The 21,580-nt window shown below is 40.3% G+C and overlaps 1 protein-coding gene across 1 annotated transcript; it reads right to left on the bottom strand.

The window, feature by feature from the left end:
- Window positions 1–6,526: 6,526 nt before the first annotated feature.
- Window positions 6,527–20,870, bottom strand: actr10 (actin related protein 10). The gene is made up of 13 exons (XM_034228437.1): window positions 20,672–20,870; window positions 19,669–19,741; window positions 19,503–19,585; window positions 19,264–19,372; window positions 17,460–17,567; window positions 17,181–17,248; window positions 16,968–17,047; window positions 16,100–16,135; window positions 15,657–15,736; window positions 15,456–15,529; window positions 9,729–9,810; window positions 8,010–8,211; window positions 6,527–7,480 (listed from the first exon to the last, which is right to left on the bottom strand). Exons 1-13 carry the CDS (start codon window positions 20,746–20,748, stop codon window positions 7,299–7,301), a joined length of 1,254 nt encoding a protein of 417 aa, XP_034084328.1. The 5' UTR covers window positions 20,749–20,870; the 3' UTR covers window positions 6,527–7,298.
- Between the last annotated feature and the right edge of the window lie 710 nt (window positions 20,871–21,580).

The raw sequence follows: 21,580 nt of genomic DNA, 5'->3' as shown, positions 1-21,580 counted from the left end.
TTTTCATCCAAAATGGCTGGCATACCAAAAACAACATTTTATAGAAGCAGGGGGAGAAGTCAAATATTGTTGAATTATTGTCATTTTTACCATGAAAATCATATATGTTCTAGTTTATTAACATGTGAGGAACTATATAATTATTTTTGAAAGCAATTACAGTTTCAAGAAAAAGTATGTGAACCCTTTGGATTCTCCACACATAGCGTTGTGTGTTCCTTCCAAACAACTCAACTTTGGTTTCATCTGTCCACAGAATATTTTGCCAGTAGTGCTGTGGAACATCCAGGTGCTCTTTTGCAAACTTCAAACGTGCAGCAATGTTTTTTCTGGACAGCAGTGGCTTCCTCCGTGGTGTCCTCCCATGAACTCCATTCTTGTTTAGTGTTTTACGTATCGTATATTCGTCAACAGAGATGTTGGCATGTGCCAGAGATTTCTTTAAGTCTCTAGCTGACACTCTAGGATTCTTCTTCACCTCATTGAGCATTCTGCGCTGTGCTCTTGCAGTCATCTTTACAGGACGGCCACTCCTAGGGAGAGTAGCAACAGTGCTGAACTTTCTCCATTTATAGACAACTTGTCTTGGACTGATGAATATCAAGGCTTTTAGAGATACTTTTGTAACCCTTTCCAGCTTTATGCAAGTCAACAATTCTTAATCGTAGGTCTTCTGAGAGCTCTTTTGTGCGAGGCATGGTTCACATCTGGCAATGCTTCTTAAGAATAGCAAATTCAAAACTGGTGTGTATTTTTTATAGGGCAGGGCAGCTTTAACCAACACCTCCAATCTCGTCTTATTGATTGGACTCCAGGTTGGCTGACTCCTGACTCCAATTAGCTCTTGAAGAAGTCTTTAGCCTAGGGGTTCACATACTTTTTCCACCCTGCACTGTGAATGTTTACATGGTGTGTTCAATAAAAACATATAATTGTTTGTGTGGTATTAGTTTAAGCAGACTGTGTTTTAACACATTTTATGACCAATTTATGCAGAAATCCAGGTAATTCCAAAGGGTTCACATACTTTTTCTTGCAACTGTAAATAATTCAAGTTTTCAAATAACAGGCCTTTTATAAATGTCCATTCTAGTGGACGTCAGGACCGTCTTCATGGACTTTATGACTCAATATTGTTGCAGGAGACGGAACTGAAGCAGACATTTTCTGTACCAGATAGTTAAGGGAGATTCAGATGTTGAGAGAGATGAGGATTTCACACCTGGGATAGAAGAGGGTCAAGAAGAAGGGGGGGAAAGATGCAGGAGGCTCCATGAGCACACAGATAGAGACAGATAGGGACGAGCTGGAAAGACATGGCCCGCTGTGGGCCAAGAGTAGCACGTATGTCTTATTGTTGTTTTTATTTTAAGTGGAGCCATGAAAAATGAGAATTGGCTCAGGAATGCAAGCTTTGTTTCTATGAGCATGGTCAAATGGAGACCACATCCATAAAACTAGTCAAGATGACCCTACAGCCCGTGCCGACTGGAGTCAATGAGGTACTTTTCCCACTATTGACTACAAAGTCTTTGAAGATCTGGAAAGATTCACCAAAAACCAAACTAGTTTTTTATTGACCAAATAAACAGCAATGTTCAGGTCTATCTGTTCATTTTGGCTGTCTTTTCAAACTAATATGGTCCCGACGTCCTCTACAGTGGACATACTGTAACATTTTAAAATAAAATAAAAATAAAAAAAGTCTAAATTGCAAGATGTTTTCTTAACCCTAAATAGGTAGGGAATCACAAAAAAAAGGAAATTGGAAGACACTTTTTTCCTCAGGATTCTATCAGCCAATTCAATCAGTAAAAGTGGACTAAGCTTGCATTATATTCTTTCTCAAAGTTGTATTTCTTAGTGAGGAAACAGACTTTTGAAATCAATCTATAACAGACCATAATTTAACACTGAGAAAAAGTGAAGGCTTAATATTCAATCTGATGTAATGGCTAATGATAAAAAGTAATCATGGAGATGATACGTGCTTCTCACAGGGCAGCAACATGATGAAACTGTAGGTTGCAAAGAGCAGCAAATACATAACAGAATATAAAATGTTGCAGCAAGCATACAAATGTTTTTAAAACTCTTACTAGCTCCCTGTATCTCTGTGCTACCTGCTAACACAGCAGCTCCGGACCTGCTTCTGATCTGGTTTGTAGTTGTATCAATTCTTCTTCGGACTTGTTTATGCATTGAACTCTCAGTGTTGCCTGTTTAGTCTCGGCACAGACGCAGCAGACCTGAGGTTATCAACATTGATGCTGTGAGGAAGAGCAGAATGTGTATGCCCTATCCTGTGTTTACTGCAGATAACACATCTGTTATCAGTTTATATCTGCTGTGAGTGCTCCAAACAACTGCTGTGTAAATGTAACCTTCCTGTTATACAACACCTGGCTTCTTGTGGTTTCTAAAGCTCCTGATTATTTTTCACAAAATTACTTGGAGGTGCCTTGTTTTTTCTGCAGGGCGCAAATTACAAGCACAGCGGTGCCTGGACATTTATTAGAAAGGGCTCAGGTGTGTTTTCACAGCCAGTGTGATTTACGGGATAATTGGTCTGGTGTTTGTTGAGAATAGCCTCTGTGGAGGAGATAACGAAGATGGATGACGCCTTTCCTCTCTCCTCATCTTCCTCTCCCTCCTCCCAGGCTGTGATGGTGTGATGCTCATGTTGGAAAATCCATGTTTATGCCACCTTCTATAAGATATACAATTCATTTTGGAACTAAATGTTCTGCAAAACAGGTTTAAGAAGTCAAATATTTCACAACAATCTCCTAATCCAGCACGGTAACACATCAAACAATCAATAACGTCATGATTTCATCTTGAAAACTATAAACACTGTGAATATCGTGGCAGATTTGGGTGTGTGAAATGTTTTGATTTCCTGGTCTTGCAAAAAATAAATGCTTGTCAACACTCCTTATAGGCAGGGCTCGCCCACTTTCCGGGGGACTTTCCCCTCCTCTCAGACTCCCAGTCTGCTAGCCAGAGGTCAGACAGACAGCTGCTGCTTCCTGTCTCTGGGAACGGCACTGATGCTCCAGTCCCACTCCCCATTGAGGGAGGATGGGGTTTCCCTCAGGAGGAGCAGATGCAGCAGGTGGGACTGAACATGGTAGCTCGCACATTAGCTTACATCTACAGGTAGGCACCAAATCCTATAATATCAACGATCACATGAGTAACACAGCTCACATTTATCTCTCCAATATATGGGGATGAAGGATGCATCTGTTTTTGAGCCTTCAACCATAACAGAAATATAAAACTAATTTAAACATGAAGCCACAATTATTCACCAACAAATGACAGTAAAGGAAGATGTTTCAAAGTAACATAAATAGATGCTGGTTGTTTGACCTTTAGTGATGTAAGTGAAGAAGACAGAACAGAGAGACCTCCACCTTGTTTTTGTGTTCTCCGCTGCTCAGCCTTTATGACCATTTTTTTATTCCTAGAATTCAAACTCTTTTCTGATTTCCCACACTTTCTGCCAGTCTTGGGCTCAAGGTGCATTGTGGGTAATGCTACTGGTTCCCAAGCCCAAAGTGACCAGACGGACCAACTCTAAGTGATGAATGTGACCCGAAGGGCAAACAGATGCAACTCCATTCTGGGATGCACACACACACAATAACAGTGTGTTTGGGGATTTCTTGAATAAGTTTAGCAGAAGCATTTTGATACAACTTGGTAAATGTAGAGTAGATTAGGAACAAATTACACAAAGTAACATAACAAAATAAATCTTGAAGTGAATGTCACAATAATTGCAAAAATAAAAGGGAGGTGTTAACGCATTAGAGAAGACTTAAAGGGGACCTATCATGCAAAATGCACTTTTGTACGTCTTTTATACATGAATATGTGTCCCCGGCAGTGTTGGGTGTAACGCGTTACAAAGTAACAAAGTAACGCGTTACAGTAACGTAACTACTTTTGCCGGGTAAAAAGTAGTGTAACGCGCTACTACGGAAAATTTGGTAACGTAGTTTCTTCTTCAATTCGCCGCAACGTTACTTTTCCCAGGGACGAGTGACAGTGACACTGCCTACTCAGCTGTGTGCTTACGCATTAGGCACGAGCTCTCATTCCACACTGTCCGTGATAGAGGCTGGCCGCTGGTGGTGGCATGAAGACTGAAGAGCAGTGATGGCAAGCGAGAAGCAGGCGCAGCCAACGCTAACATTCGAGGGATGGAGGTATTCCCATTACTTCGAACTTGTTGAAACTAAGGGGAAACATGTGAGTGTAAGGTGTACGTTGTGCCCTGGCCAGAAACTTGTGTCCACTGCCGTTAACTCCACTGCCAACCTCACCAAGCATTTGAAAGGAAAACATGCTAGCATGAAGCTAGTAGCTCAAGATCCCCGGGGAAATGATGATATTTCGAGTCCAAGCCTATTTAGTAGCCTATTGATATGATTTGCACTAGCTTTGCACCTATTTTGGGGCTAGCCTGTAACCCTTAATGATTATGATTTTATATTGATATTGTTTGATATTATTGTTTAGTGGTGGTGTTGACGCCTATAGCCCAATGTTTTGTTAAGTGCTCTGTGGCATTTTTTTATAATAAAGAGCACAAAAGACATATCTGTTATGTCCTCCATAGTAGAACTTTATGTAAGCCAGTGGTTCTCAAAGTGTGGGGCGCTCCCCCCCTGGGGGGCGCAGAGGCATGCCAGGGGGGGCGCGAAAGACCAGGAGGAAAAATGGTTATATAAAAAAAAAAAAAAGATTAAAAAAAAAAATCATAATTTGAAAAATTATTGATTCGAAAATAATATGATACAGTACAGTACTATTACGTCTGGGTCTCTGTGTGTGTGGAACGAGCCATTTTGTGTGCGCGCGAGAGAGAGAGAGCGCACCGGTACCGGAGATCGTTGTTCTTAGTTTCTGGTGCTAGCGAGCTACGCTAACGGATATAAGGAGTTTTTTCAACAACAAGGTGGAGGAGAGTCCTCTCCTGTGAGACTGAGAGACTCAGTGAGCTAAAGGACTCTGTCAGTGTTATCTCAGTGGGTCTCAAACGTTTTGGTCACCATTAATGTAAACTATTATTTCCGAGGCACACGTTTATATGATCATTATAGTTATACAAAAATAAGAGAATAAATGAAAAACAGGTATGAAATACTATATGATATTAAAAAAAGAATAAAGTTTAAAAGAGTGATTTGTAAAATATCCATAAAGAAAAAAAGTACATCTGTTTACAGTTCTGTTTCATATGGGTGTTGAGAGGTATCCATAGATCTCTTCATTTTGCTCTCAATGTGTCCACACACCACCTATAAAAATAGCACTTTACCCCTGCTTACACCTATATGCCGTGAGCTGATTATCGAGCCTTCATTGTAACAGTTGCGGGTACACTGTGTATGTGGTGTGGAGAGTGTTGCAGTAGAAAATTCCACTGTAGCGACCGGTACATTAATGGGAAACCCTAAATGTTTGAGCACCCTCTATGAAACGTCAAGCTACCCCACAGCACCCCCAAAAGAAGTCTCTGGCGCCGCCACTGAGCCTGACTATGTGTGTTGGGGGGGGCCCGACTTTTTTTTTTTCTCCAAAGGGGGGGCCTGACAGAAAAAGTTTGAGAACCACTGATGTAAGCCTACACATTTAGGAACAGAGATGGGGTTCTGCCCAAAGTCGAGCAACATAAAAGTAACGTAAAAGTAACGAGTAATGTAAGAAGTTACTTTCCTTGGAGGGTAACTAAGTAAAGTAAGGGATTACTTTTTTAAAGAAGTAACGAGTAACGAGCAAACACTACTTTTTAAAAGTAACTTTCCCAACACTGGTCCCCGGTGTGTCAGGGAACTCACCAAGTGTCAGAAAACGCAACCCTCTCTCTTTTCCTCCGTACCCAAATATCTAAAAACGGGGCTACAACGGAGCTGATTATTATTTGAATTTTTCTGACGTCAGAAAAGGGGTGCTCCGCCCACTGTATATGGGCAACTCTCCACCTATCAGGGGAATGAGAGACCGCTCGAAAGTGCTGGAGACGCTGTAGTACATATGCCAGGCCTGTAAGTGGCGCTGTAGTCTGCCACAAAAGAGAATCAGCCCCTGCAAAAACAGGACTGGAAAAGAGCAAATAGAGCGAAATGAGGCATTGCTAAAATGCACGATCTGTTTGGTATTTTGAAAAAAAGACTTCACAGACATGTTTTATATAGGTATGGCCCTACAATATATGTTTCAAATATAGCATGATAGGTCCGCTTTAAAGTGGCCCTATTATGCTTTTTTGGGGTTTTCCCTTTCCCGTAGTGCATGTAGGTTTGGTGCATGTAAATGGTCTGCAAGGCTAAAATCCCATAGGGTGGTATCTCCGGACTGTTTCAACACTATTGATATAGGAATATTGTCCATCTTCACACAACAATAGCTTACTGGTCAGCTGTTTGTCTAAAACATATTGGAGCTTCAATTTGTTTGAAATCGAACATACGCTATTCTCGGATGATGAAGAGGACAAAAACAAGTCTGATTGAGTTCTGAATATTTATTTGTTGTAATAGTTGGTTTTAAAGGTGACAGAGCAAAATGGCGTTGTTTGGAGAATGCTTTGAAACTTGTAAACAACAACTACGTTCGACACACCCGCAGTTGATTTAAATAATTCAGGTCAGTGTGGATTGACCCTACACTACCATGTGTTAACTCTTTATTGTGAAAAGCCGTTAATAGCTGGAATACCTAAAAACACCTGTGTAGGGCCTTTATTGAGTTCAACAACCACTTTATACTTCAATATCATAAATAAGTGAAACTCTTTTGGGGAAACTTCATGGGACATTACCGTCAAAACAAACTTTGTCAAACATCATGCTGGAAACGTACACTTTTCTCAGCAATTCTTTTTTAAACACTAAAGCTCAGTTTCATAATCATCTGAAACATTTCTGCTGAACAGATAAACGTGTTTTTCAGTTTAATTGCCAACTGAATCCAGAACAAAGTGGAATGAGAGTGAGACAGGTTCAGCGTCTTGCTCATTGAGACTTCAAATGAAACCAAAAACATGCCTGCTTGTGACACAGGAGTTTTTTTTTTTATTCTAACACTGTGTCTTCTTTCATATATCTCAACTTGTTTTCTTTCTGGTCAGGTCAGAAAGCAGCTCATCACCCAACAGTATGTGTAACTACTAGACATTTAAAAAGCTAGAGCTGTTTGTGTTGAGATGTCAAATTGAAGATAATTGAACTGTTCTATGACGTAGAGTAAAGGAGAGTACATTATTAGAGTTACAGCACATTCTACTTCTCTGTGGAGAAGGCTCTCTTCATAAGTGGAGGAGGGGTCTTCCCCGCTTCGTAGAGAGACTCGGGGGGAGGGAAGCTCAGGCAGCACCAGTCTGGGATGCGGCCCATCTGGTTGTAGTAGTCTCGAGACACCGACCTGCTGCCCAGCACGTCCTGCAGCGCTCCGAAGATAGCACCTGGGGAGCAGAGACAGCGTGAATACACAGCGGGGGGCCACTTATAAATGTTTAGGCCGAGATAAATGCTGGTTCAGTATGCTTGCTGATGCTGGAGGGTTTTTTCCAATATTAGAAGTTCAACCTCCTTTCCGAATATTATGTTATTAGCTCAAATACAGACACTTTTGTCCGCATTGAAAGCCATTAAAACCATTTTAATCACACAGATATTACAGCATGCAATCCCGCATTCTATACAGTTTACAATCTAGAGTCTTGGCTTCAAAATTGTACTTTTTTTTGTTTTCCACCAGCTTGAACATATATATTTTCCAGGTTCCTTGCACAAAAAACATTTGAAAAAAGGCCTAAAAATCAGACTAAATTTGTTTTCGTATACAGATAATCAGGACCTTGCCTTAAATATGTAACCTGATGCAATATTACTTATTTTATATACTTAGTTATTATTTTGGACACAGACATTTTTGTCCTCTAAGGATGACAGAGCAGGGGGGCACAAGGGTTATAAAGTCTAATTTCTGACCTCCGAGCCAGGCGGTGCAGTTGGGTTTCGCAGGTGGAGAGTGTATCCGCAGGCTCTTGCTGGCCAGCACCGTGCTGTACTTGGGTTTCTCCACCAGGAGGCGTATCTCCGCCAGCAGACGGTGCAGGAAGCCCGGCAGCATGGCCGTGCCTCCGATCACCACCAGGTTTTCCGAGAGGACCTTACGCGTGTCTATGGGGCACTGCAGGGGAACACGTCCACACATAACCAAATTAGATTTACATGTTGTTACATGACAGATTGGAGGGGGATATTATCTTGCATTATAGCAGCTCCATTTGAACAAATATAAACAACAAGATACATGGGAAAAGTATTAAATTATTAAAGATTTCATGGTAACAATTCATATTGGCTCGGAGGAATGTTGTTGGCAAGCCTCAATACGTTATGTTGTTATGGTAGGCAGATTCATAGAGTTTTATAGAGAGTTGTTGATCTAGAGAATGTTGGGAGCAGATTTTCATTTTGTGGAGCAGTTTGACTCTAAAGTGGTGAACAAACACTTGTACAATGTTGTTTTGTGATTCTGTAGAATGTAAAGAAAACAAAATAAGCTTTTGTCTACTGGCCCCAGAAGGCCTGAGGCAGTGCAGCAGGAGAACAGCTGAGGCAGGAGGAAGCAGCAGATTTACTGCAGGACAGCACTTTCTGCTTCCAGGTGCCGACTAAACCAAAAGGTGATGGATGAAAGTAGCTGAAGCGGACATTTACATTACTGCAGTGACTTCTCTGGCGTGTGGAGCCCCCACTGATTCATCATTCAATCCTGAGGAATGCACAGATTGGGATTTCAAGTTTAAATCTGAGGCTGTGTAATTTATTCGCTGTACCCCACTGAGATTAATCAGGCGGCCCGGGGCAGACTTGATCCCCACAAAATGGCTCTCTGTTTCGTGGAATAGCTGTATTTGTACGTCGCCACAGCAACCACACTGAGTACAACTGTACATTTAATTCCTCTGCTGTGCACTCGGAGGACAAAACTAGGTTGCTGCATACCTCCTGCTGAGTATACTGAAGGTTATATCAGCGGAATTACAGAGAAACTACTTTAAACTGCTATTCACCACATGAGAAGATGAGGTGAAGCATAATACAATACAAGTAACTCCAGGCGTGTCAGAAAAGAAGGTGAAGAAGGCGATGTAGGATTATTCGCTATATTTCAGCAAGATATTCCGTGCTTTAATGTTCAAAAAGCTCTTTATTTTTCTCATACTGCCTGTGCTGCAGCACCTCTTTTCACCCTCTGTCTGAGACCAGAGCCCAGTCTGCTCTGATTGGTTAGCTGGCCGGCTCTGTTGTTATTGTTCAACTGCTTAGAGATGTCCCGCCCTTTAGCCTATCACGTACAATGTGTTGGAGCGCAAGCCAATAGAAGCGCAAGTGTTGCATAGTGATGTCACTATGTTACAGAGGAAAACAAAGGAGTCCAATCGAGGCGTTTCAGGCAGGGGGGGGGGACTTTAAAAGAAGTAGTATTCTAGCGCAGACAGACACAATAGACCCTCTGATTAAAAACTACAAGCTTCAAACACTCCAATGTCATAATACGGACTTGTCTTTCCCACTTATCATGGTACTGCCTCTGCTGGCATGTTTTAAATCTTTCACAGTTGTTTATGTACATTTCTCATAAGCAAGTGACTGCTTATAATCATAACATCTTGCTCTCAAAATGCTAGGAAATAATACCTTGACCAGGGCATCAAGTATCAGAGTGGCCACGCTCTTCTCCTCATTGTCCTGTTCAAACAGGATCTCCATCAGAGAGTCCCTGGAGAAAAGACGAAATGAAACATGATGAGGGACGAAATGTAAAGACACCGTGAACACAACAAGCTGCAGGTTCTTACACCTTTTCCAAAGTTAAATTCAAGCACTTTTCAAGCATTTTCAAGGTGCATTTTCCAGCTTTTCAAGCATCTTACAGCTGTTGTAAATTACATATTTATATACACATACTCAAATGATTATTTCTCTACCTCACATTAAACCAGATGTTCTTTATGCTATAAACAACCAAATGTGTGTTTCGTGATCGCCTTCTACACGAGGATGAAAAATTAAAGAAAATAAAACTAAGTTTAATATTTCAAAATGAGTGACCTGTACGTAGACTGGGCCTCCCATATAACCTGTCTGATCCGATATAAAACAATCAGCCAAATAACTTTTCAATACATTATTGATTACTATTGTTGAGGTACTTTTAGGTTGGCAGTAAACATAAGTCAGAGGTAAATGGTGTACTTTTACTCTACTACATGTATTTAATACCTTTAGTTACTTTACAGATGTGGATGAATGATGTGAAATATAATCAAGTGTTGAATTAGACTTTAGTTCCACCTGGAGTAAATCCACAAGCTACCCTGCAGTATACAAAGTCATTCAAACTAGCTGCACCTTTACCAGCTTTGAGAACACTTTCATGATCAATCATTATAAAACATATCATATATATTATTCTGAAATGGACCAATCTGCACAACGACTACTTTTACTGTGCTACTTTCACTATATTTTGATGAGAATACTTTTATACTTTCACTTGAGGAACATTTTTGAATGCAGGACTTTTACTGAAACAGAGTATTCCTACACTGGTACTTCTACTTTTACTCAAGTACAAGACCTGAGTACTTCTACTTTTACTCAAGAACAAGATCTTAGTACTTCTACTTTTACTAAGTACAAGATCTGAGTACTTGTACTTTTACTCAAGTACAATATCTGAGTACTTATTCCACCTCTGGTAGCGTATTAGCCTGAATTGTAGCCACAAAATCACGCAGAGCTGCATAAAAATAGACTCACAATGGTAACAAGTGGAAAATAATATTTACAAATGTGTACAATGATTTGTAGGTAATTTTGACTACTCAAGACACCTGACATAATTACAAGCAGAGAACAGAGTAATGTAAAGTCACAGCAAGCATAACAGCCGTCGGTGTTTCTTGTGAGTGTTTCCCCGGTACACAAACGCAAAAATACACAAACACACTCGCGAGCTTCCCCCAGACCAGTAATACAAACGAAAATGTGTCTTCGGGTCAATGTGACTCACATTTGGTTTAGGCACGAAACATACTACCAGTAGAAATATATTGCTTTCAAAATCGCTCTGTGTCGAATCAATAATTATATTTCGTGACTATAACACGAAATGCCGTGAGTGCTTCATCCTCTGAAGACCACACGATGGCGACTGTAACGCACATAGCATAGGTACGCTCCTCTGAAATGATTGTCCCCTGCAATTATTATTATCCCTCAATCGAGTTCGCTATTCAGCTTGCTAACGTTAGCTTAAACAAACGTAACATGCAACGTTAGCCTAATCTAAAATGCTCTACTCCGGCGTACCTTTCATGTGGCTCGTCAGCGCAGACTCTCGCATCGATATTTTTGCAAACTTTGCAGGAGGCTACTCGTGGGCTTGATCCTCGTCCCAGCCAAGGCTTGTATTTGTCTTCTGCTAGCCAACGCTCGTTGAAACTGCAACCTCCTGGCACACAGTCATCTATCACTCATCAGAATGCCCAGGTCACATGTAACACAAACACTTGCAGGTCGCGCGCATAGCGCGGGAAGGTGCAGCGGAGCTGTTTTATGTAGAAGCGAAGCAATTCTTTTTTATTTTAATCTAAAAAGCGAACTATTCAGTCAGACAGCAATTTATTGTAAAAGTAAAGCATTTACATTTTCAAGCACTTTATCTCAATTTCAAGCACCCTTCCCAAAATTCAAGCACTTTCCCAACCTTGAAAACACCACGTCAAATTTCAAGCATTTTCAAGGATTTCAAGCACCCGTACGAACCCTGAAGCTGGTTATAGAGAATCGTTTCATGCCACAGATGCAAGGTACAGGAAAGAGATAGAAAGAGACTCCAGTAAGACTAACTAACTCTCGTATTTTATTGTAAGCTATGACACTATCTATTACATTTGGGAATGCAATAGAACAGGGGTGCCCAATACGTCGATTGCGACCGGTCGATTGCAAAGGTAGTGTGGGTAGATCGCATGGCATTGAAAGAAAAAAAAATATATATTTTTTTTTTTTTAAAGTTAGCCTATCATCCACCCTTACTATGCCATTTGCCACTTGATTGGCGTACAGGTAAGCCAGTTTGAGTTGTATTGTGCCATACGGGTTCATGCAGTTATGAGGGGGCCTCACCTCCTCATCTGAAGCGCAAATGCGGCGCACTATTATGCGCTGCAATATTGTAAACGCGCCACAGTTTATCTGCCGTTATCCCCCTCGCGACACAGATTGGGCTACCCTGTAGGTCAGGGGTGCCCAACCAGTCGATCGCGATCGACCGGTCGATCGCAGGGAGATTCCCAGTCGATCGCGAGATGTGTCTAAAAATAGAACAACAATATTCTGTTTTATCGTTAATGTCCTATAAAATAATCTTCCTGTGCCAGAATAATGCACATGAACGCATCAAAGCTTTGTGATTGGCCGGCGTGACCCCATGTGTCGGGGCGTGGCTAGTGGGCAGTGCACTAGTTCGCTAACGTTGTCCGTGTCAACAGGAGTGACAGTCCGCACACACACAAGACCGCAATTATGGCAGAAGCAAAACATATATAATTTTCACTCCGAGTGGGAGGATGATTATATTTGTATCTATTCCAATTCAAAGTCCATCTGTCTCATCTGCAATGCGAGCGTGACTTTATCGAAGAAGGGTAATTTAGGAGCGGCATTTCAAAACAGTGCACAAACGCTACGAGACGGAATTCCCTCCTAATTCTGCCCTACGCTCCCAAAAGGGGAGGGGCCTGAAAGGACAGCTACATGCACAGCAGTCCATTTTCACCCGGCCCAACAACAAGAGCAAGGCTGCTACCAGAGCATCTTATCGTGTCAGTCACGTTCTTGCGTAACACATGAAGTCTTTCAAAGACGGCGAAGTTGTGAAAGAAGCATTCATGGAGGCTGCGACGCGCTTTTTGGTGACACTAAAAATAACAGTAGCATTCAAAAAGGTTTTTGATATGATAAAAACTCAAGTTAGATACCGTTATTAATCAGCTGTAAGTTTGAGTTTGTTTGAACTTATTCATTATAATTATTGTACAAAATGGTATAAGAATGCAAACTTAAATTTATTATAGTCATCAATTCAGGTTAAGAAACTAGTGTTGCTTGCATCCTATTTTAAAAAGGCATTTCTTTTTATACTCTACTAAAATGCAACAAAAAAAGGGTTTGATTCTATTAATTTTGTCTTTTTTATTGCATTGTTGCAGCAGATTCCTGTAGCTTCAGATCTGAGTTGTCTTATTAGTAAGCCTAATTTATACTTTTGTATATAATGTCAAAGAAAGGGTTCAGAGTATTTTCTTTTATCCCTGTATCATATGTGGCAGCACTGTTCAATGTTTCTTGAAAACATTACCCACTGTAGTATGTGACGTGTGAATAAACTCCAACTCTGTATCAACAACACTGTTGTGTAACTTCAGTTAAATACTTGTATGTGTGTAGATTAGAAAGAGGTAAGATAAAGGATCTGCAGTATTTTATGAAGTATTAATCGTACAAAGGTCAGTAATGGCTACGCCTCTCTATTTGGACTGGTAGATCTCTGCAGTCTGGCAACTTTAAAAGTAGCTCTCGGTTCAAAAAAGGTTGGGCACCCCTGCTGTAGGAAAGGTAGATCATTTGGATGCTATGCATTTAGTTAAAACCTGCATAGCCGCGGGAAGTAGGGGTGCTGGGGGTGCTGCAGCACCCCCTGTTGGCGAGTGGTGTACATTTGAAAAACTGAGTGACCACCTAAATAAAAATTATTAAACTACATAAAATAGTTATGATTTTACTTAAAATAAAATTAGCTGTATACAGTAGCATATAATAGTCATAGTATATATTTGTATATATCAGGTGGCTTGAATTTATTTTCCAAATAAGTAAAATCCGAGTCATCTAGGTCGTAGGTCTTGGGAGAGTGACGTAATTGACGCGACACACACACTGCAGTGACAACTTTCTAGAATGGCGCAAAAAAGGATTTTGGATTTTTTTTCTCCAACAAACAACCCAATAAAAAGAGTGGAGTGGACCACCAGCTACTACTCAGCCCACCACCTCTACAACTAGAGTAATATATATAAATTATCCATTATCTCATTACATTTGCGCATATTTTAACACATTTCAGGAACCGAAATCTGAACGTTGGATAAAGCCAGGTTCAAAATTCTCGTTTCATTTTGTAGTCATATTAGCATCTAAGGCTTTCACCAAAGGGATTTTGGATATCTCTCTTTATCACTCCATAAATCAGAAAATATTGTCAACAGCCCTAAAATATCAATTTTCGCCATGTTTCTAGGTATAAAATCTTATATAATTCAGGCTATGAATGATATATGAACAAACCCTTCTGTAAAAGCCTTCATAATATTGATAGGAATATAACTGGAAGGTTTGGTGTATGTAAGTGCAACTGAAGTGGAAATTTCGGACTCAGAGTAGGAGAAAAAACTCATTTTGAGAAAACGACCTTTAAAGATTGCAGTGAGGCGCTAGCTAAACCCTCCTGTTCTTTGGATGACAGCTTGCGCATCGACGCACTCCGTGAAGGTATTTCATGTTCGGGGTCATTTGTGTTTTGTATAACCTTGCTTCGTGCAAGTGACAATTGTTGTTGTCTTCTCTGTGAACGTTTTTTTCGCCGTTCTTTTGCCATTTTGAGATTTACATTTCTAGCGGAAAGCTAATCAGGAAGTGTTTTAGCACACCACGTGATGCATCTGAACGAATCACGTTGTCAGAAATTGACACCAGCCAATGAGATTTCGTTTCTTGGTTTAAGACCCTTTTGTGCTTTCACGATTGGTTGCTGATACAAAGGAAATGACCATATTTGGATCCGATGAGATCATTGTGCAGGAGAGACGGAGCTTTTCCAACGATGACATGGTGCAAACAGCGGTCGCGGTACTTTATGTTACGTTAGAAATGCTAACTTTTGGTGAATTTAGGAGAAATATACAGATGCAAATAGACCAACTTTAGTAAAATGAACACTTAAATGTGTATTTTGTACGTTTTCCTTCCAAAAGCCTGAAAGAAAACATGTTATGGAATCAAAATAGCACAACATCTCAAAATTGACCAGTGCATGAAAAACGATGTTTTTGCCTGCCGTGTCTCGCCTTTAACAAACAATGTATGCGGCTCGTATCGCTGACAGCCGGGCCCGGCACCGCCTTTTTAAAAAAAATGTAAACGGCTCCATCCCCACTTATGGCAGCACCCCCTGAGCAAAATGACTTCCCGCGGCTATGAAAACCTGTGTGTTTACGTTGTCTTAGACGGGCCCTTTTTATCAGTGCCTATGCATGGTTTAAGGCAGTTTTAAATATTCAAATATATTTGTGGAAGTACCTGATGGATCCTTTGACGTGCAAGATTTTCTCCCCATCCAGAGGATAATCAACATCTGGAGGATGGGCTGGACGCTACAAACGGAAAAAAAGAATTATAAACAAATCTACAACAATGCATTATTAAATACAAGCTTTTGTACAGACTGAGGATATCTAAGGTTAGTGGTATAAAACCCAGAATAGTAAACACATGACTCACTTCGGCTGTACCGTCCAGGTTAAATTTGGCTTCCTGGATCTTCAGGCCTCTCTGCAGGTCACTGACAAAACATGTTCTGACTGCAGGAAACAAAACAAAATCAATAAGCAGACATAACATCTAAAACATGTAAACATATATTACTAAGGATGAGCAGTATCCTTAATGACTCTAGGCAATGTTAACAACCAGTAATATATTTAACATTTACAAGATGCATATTCGAAGAAAGCTTTAGTTACATCATTCAAATGGGTTATTACTGTTACAAATGTGCATCATTATATAACACACATCAGTATTCCAGTGACCGGATGGTAATGAAAGAAGCAGCCACGTTTTCTTTTGGGAATGCTGCCTTTGAAGGCAATAATTAAAATCTCAATCCATTACTCTTGCGGGTTTTACACAGGAAAGAAAAAAAGAAACTCCATCAACCCTACCCTTGATATCCTCCACAGTCTCCTCTGAGATGCTCCCTGAAAGAAAGATGAAAAAGATATATGAATGAAGGGAAACTGAATCATTTTCTAGTTTTGATTATTCACAAATCAGCCATTTCTCAGAATTCACTTTCGAGTTAGCTTTATGAGTCTGTGGCCGTTTCTCAATGTCGAGTAGAGCTGCTGCAGAGCCACTATTTCAAGTATACTACGTCATCGAGTGGCGCCGAAGGACTATTTAAATGCATGTTAAATGCCCAGCATTCGGCGCCACTCGATGACGTAGTATACTTGAAACAGTGGCTCTGCAGCAGGTATACTCGACATTTGAGAAACGGCCAGTGTTTGGGGAATTTGTGAACTGACACTGCAGCAAAGGACAAGTATCTTAAAACAACAACTATGACAGAGACAATAGAAGAAACTATGTATGGACTATGGTTTAATTTCTCTCTTTAAATCATCCCCAAGGTGGATTACAGAGATGTCAGCCCTCTGCCGTATGCAGCAGAAATGTATTTGGTTCAGCAGTCCAGAAAAGTGAGTCAGCCCACTGTCTGTCTTAATTATTGATGCATATGAGTCGCTTCTCTCCCTCTGCTGCAGATCTCACAGCTTAACATGACAATTCAGTTTTACCAGACAACTCTAAAATAGACTATATGCATATGTATAATTCACCAATTGAGCAAGATAAATCACTAAAATGTCACATAGAAACATGTTCTACTTATTTATAGTAAATGATGCATAATGGGAGAAAGCCATTGTATTTGTCTGCAGTTTAACACATTAGCAGTCTGTATCAGAGTACCATGTTTATTCATTTAAAAAAGGCATACAGTGGATGGCATTTCTCTGTGATTACCAATAGCAACTGGAACACTCTGCCCAGTGGTGGTGTCTGAGTCCACAGTGCACTGCTCCACAAGAAGACCCTCTAATTCTCTGAAATAGAAACAGACACATGCAGTTATGGGAAACACATCTAAAAGAAAAGGTTACATTTCACAGCCAATGGATTTTTAATCATAAAATAGAGTCTCACACTCTGATTCTGAAATCTGTTGGAGCTACTTACTTATGAATGGCTTTCCCTCCCAAAGGCAAAGCCTCCCAGGCTGGCAGAATAGGAGTGCATTCGTAAATCTGAGTTTACAGTTAAGGTGGAAACATATAAGGCTAGTAGGTGGCTAATGGCTTCCTTTCCATCCATCCTAGGAGGCTAAACATGTCCTGGATATCCCTCACCAAGGAGCGAACAGAGATCCTAATTCCTATTCAAATAAATAAATAAATGCAATTCCTAAACAGTTGCAGTATTCATTTGAAAGACTCCAAAATGACAGGGAAAGGATACAGGTAGCACCAGCGTCTCCGTGTGGCCACAGTCCATCACCAGAGCAGAGTTGATGCCCAGAGTCATGACGGCCATGAGGTGACTTGGAGCAAACACCACAGAGGGCACCTGGAGAACACCAGCCAAGAATAACAGTTAAAGGGGACATGTCATCAAACGCTTACTCTTTCATTCCTTGTGATCATACGGCTGGGAATCTGAAGAGGCTAAAAACGGTTTAAAGAGGACAACTCTTTTTTTTAGGTCAGAAAACATTGGATTTAGCAAGCCATTCAAATGTGTCCTCCTTTCCCTTTGTCACATACAGTCTCATTAGAAAACCGCCGCCATTCCATTATCTCCACCAATGGCTTTAGAACCTTTGCAAAGCTGTGTCATATTGTATTTACTAGCTATTCAGAGTAGACTTTAGAGAGGGATCCCTTAAAGAGTTCTAAATAAGAACATTTCAGACGGAGGGAGGTGAGTACAGTACATTCAGACAGAACGAGAAAAAACTCAAAGCATTTCAACTTGTTCAAGTTTTTTTTTTTTTCTCTATTTTTTCCTTTTCTGTTTTCTGTTTATTTTCATGGCTCTGTTGTTTAAAGGTCCCATGTCATGGCCATTTCCACTGATCATAATTCCATTGTTGAGGTCTACTAGATTAGATTTATACTGTGCAATTTTCCAAACTCACATTGTTTCGCATACGGCATCTCTGTAAACTACGTGTATTCACTCTCTCCACTAAACGGCTCGTTGCAGCTCGTTGCAGCTCTTGCCCCCCCCCTCCCTGTGAGCCCAGTGTGCTCCGATTGGTCGGGACCAGTCGGGACGTTGTGAATCGCGCTAAGCTCCGTGGAGGTGTGATTTCCTTGTTTAGCGATACACAGCGAAACACAGCCAAACTCACCCTGAGCACACACAAAGTCACAGCCGAAGTAAAAACAATAAGTGTGGCTTGATATTGAGTAAGAAAAGGGTTGATAAACGCTGTGAGAATGGGTCTGCAGAGAGAATTTTGCCGCGATCCCAACTGTCTGTTATCAGCCTGCAGCCAGGGAGGAGAGATCAGCAGAGCTGCATGCACTGAGTGTGTGAGGAAGTCCGTGGATTGGTCAATTTGGACCAATCAGCGAGGGCTTAACGTAACGGCTCCGCGGACGTAACGTAACGGCTCCGCGGATTGGTCCATTTCGTTCCGGGTACGACATGACATCATGATGTCCCCGGAAGAATCAAATGGATGATGACGTTTCTCCAACGAGGCGTTTTGGGGAGGTATTTTCTGTGTTAGAGTTTTACTCGCTACATGGTGTACTTTGAGGGTTTTGACTCTGCACACCGTTTACATGCATAAAAACCTTCATAAACACACAAGGGGACGGGTACTAACCGGAAAAGCATGACATGTGACCTTTAAGTTATATTAAGCATTTTTTGTTTTGGTTTCGCCCGTGTGGGCATGTGCGGGTGGAGGGAGGGAGGGGGGAGTGTAGTGAGTGTACTGTGATATTACAATATCAATGAAATGGCATTGATTACTGTAGACTATAATGAAATAAAAAGACTTGTTCAAGTATGAACACAAAATGAAGTATGGACCTGAAAATGAAATATCACCTTTAACACACAGACAATACACAATGTATCTGATGTGTGATCAGAGTTGTTGTAATAGGTGTGTTCCTACAGGACATGTCACCATTAGTAAACCATTGAAATTGATGTGGACATTTGATTTTGGGACTCTAAATAACTCTAACGAAATAGACTTTTCTTTTAAGCTTCTATGAAACACTGATCAGCTTTATTTCCATACCTCAAACTGTTTGAAGAAAACTTTTGTGAGCGTCTCCCTGAAGTGAGACGGGCAGAGGATGGACTCGATGATGACCACTCTTCTGTCGCGAGGGTTCACTAGCAGGTGCCTGACGAGACAAATAGAAACACAAACTTTTATTTAGTGAGACTGGACCAATATTTCTTTCAGCCAAAAGCGGTATATGTTCTGTATAAAATGATGTGTTGAAAAGAATCACCGATGCAGCAGAGTCTCACCTGAAGTACAGTAAATGGATGAACTCTTTGAGAATTACATAAAGCTCCTCTGTGTTGATGTTGTACTGAACCACTTTGATGGCCTGCAATTGAGAGAAAAATTACCATCTGTTTGGCAATTTTCAAACATGCTTTCTAATGTTTCATTTTCACAGCGGTGTCTCACCTGCTGCTGTCCTGGTTTCCGGATCTCGCTCGGAATTATGAACCTGGGCCCCGTTTCCCCTGCAAAGCCGCATCTGCAAGGAGAGCAAAACTATCAGCCAGGCTTCTGAATGATGTGCAGAGAATATTATAATTTATATAAAATAATATATAATTAATATAATATAACTAGCAAGATTAATGCAATCAGTCATATCCTTATCCAGGCTCAGACTGAAGAGTTCCATTGCCCACAACCACAGTGTAGCTAATGTGCAGATACAAATAAACCCTTTGAATTTTGAATACAATTAAAGTGAGGCTCTGTGTGACATTATGACGGAAAGAAATGTACTGTGTACAAAGACATGATTATGAAAAGTGTAGAAAACGGTCCTCTTGATCTTCATGTGACTTGCCTCAGGCTGGGTTTTCTTCATTATGACACATTTGCTTTAAAATTCTAGCAAGATGTTAGCATTAAAGCCATACACTGCTAGTGTAAAATATAATGATAGGCTAAGTGACTTTTAACATCAGACAGCTATCAGATTACCAAGTGCTTTAAAAGTAATGTAGGTCACTCAAAGAACTGTCAACCAGGGGCCGTGTTTTCACCTCACATTGGAAAAATGACAGGACATTTGTCTGGTCTGAATTCTGGTCTAAATGTCCGACAATTAAATTAAATAATATTCGAAAATGAACGTTGGGGTGTGACAATCCTTTCATGTTGCACCGAGCTGTCTATAATGCAACTGTCGTTCAGTACAGTTGTCTTTGTTTACTTATTGGATGTTATCTTAGCTTTAATTTGGCATTAGCTAACGCTAGCTAAACACTGACATGTCTAGTAAGTATTAGCTTTCAAGCTAACGCTACAGCATGGTTGGTTTGTGTGTGAGGTGCATAGGCCATTAGTGCCGAAACACAATTAAAAAAGTAAGGTAAGAAATACAAATATATACGCTAGCATAATATGCTATTGACTCTGTTAACAAGGGGTGCTAACGGCTAATACTCACTTTGTGTATGCTGCTCCTAAATCAATGACGATGGCAGTCTTCTCTCCTCCGCTTCCCAAACCATCAAATAAGGGCATTTTATTAATTTAATGAATAATGTCAGTGCTCAGATGTTACAGTCGAAAATTAGCATCGTATGAAAAGGATGAAAAATCTGTTGTCTTCCGGTTGGGCTGGGTTGGGTCTTAACAAACGCGATGACGTCACCTGGATTGCCAGATCAAAATGTGCTCAAAGTGAGGTTGATGAAAACTTTGTATTCAACTATTACATGACAAATGAGTACGTCATAAACAGCAACATATACAAAAAAGGGAACAAACGTTAGAAGTACCCTTCAGACAAGTTCAGGGTGTATTTGATATTAGATTACAACATTGTAATATTTGTATGTAGGCCTAATGCAGAAGCAATCCTGTAAATGTGGATTATTTAACATGATTATTGTTTATCGTCAGATAAGAGCTGTTATTAATCTAATGTATGCATGCATATTATTTAAAAAATGTCAAACAATCAGTTAATTGAAATAAAAAGGATATTATGATTACACAACAACAACATTAAATGCTTTACATAAATTGCAAATATATTATAATAACAATTAACAACATGTATACATCTGAGAGTCTTTATATATTCTTTAAATTCACATAAAAAAGTTAATTATTTGGGGAGACTTTTGTTATAGCGTTTATTGCATAATTATTAGTTCACAATATTTCCAATGCTATGGCTATGGTGCTCACGAATAAATGCGTTAAATATACTCGGTCATCATTTAAAAAATAACGTTCATTTTCAACATCTTCATATTCAGCAAGATATAATATTATATTGGTTGTATATTGTTTAAAATACACAGACTAAGAAACTGACAGTTCTCTTCCTCTGGTCTCCACTACTCTC

This window comes from Gymnodraco acuticeps, unplaced genomic scaffold (assembly GCF_902827175.1).
Source record: "Gymnodraco acuticeps unplaced genomic scaffold, fGymAcu1.1, whole genome shotgun sequence".
In the NCBI taxonomy this organism is placed as follows: Eukaryota; Metazoa; Chordata; class Actinopteri; order Perciformes; family Bathydraconidae; genus Gymnodraco; species Gymnodraco acuticeps.
This window is presented reverse-complemented; position numbering and strand designations above follow the sequence as displayed.

Coding starts and splice junctions, on each gene's coding strand:
- actr10 (XM_034228437.1), bottom strand. CDS start 20,748: ATGCCCTTATTTGATGGTTTGGGAAGCGGAGGAGAGAAGACTGCCATC. Junction 15,737..16,099: donor GACTGTGGAGGATATCAAGG/GTAGGGTTGATG, acceptor TGTTTCCTGCAG/TCAGAACATGTTTTGTCAGT. Junction 9,811..15,455: donor CACGTCAAAGGATCCATCAG/GTACTTCCACAA, acceptor TCTTTTCTCCAG/GGACTCTCTGATGGAGATCC.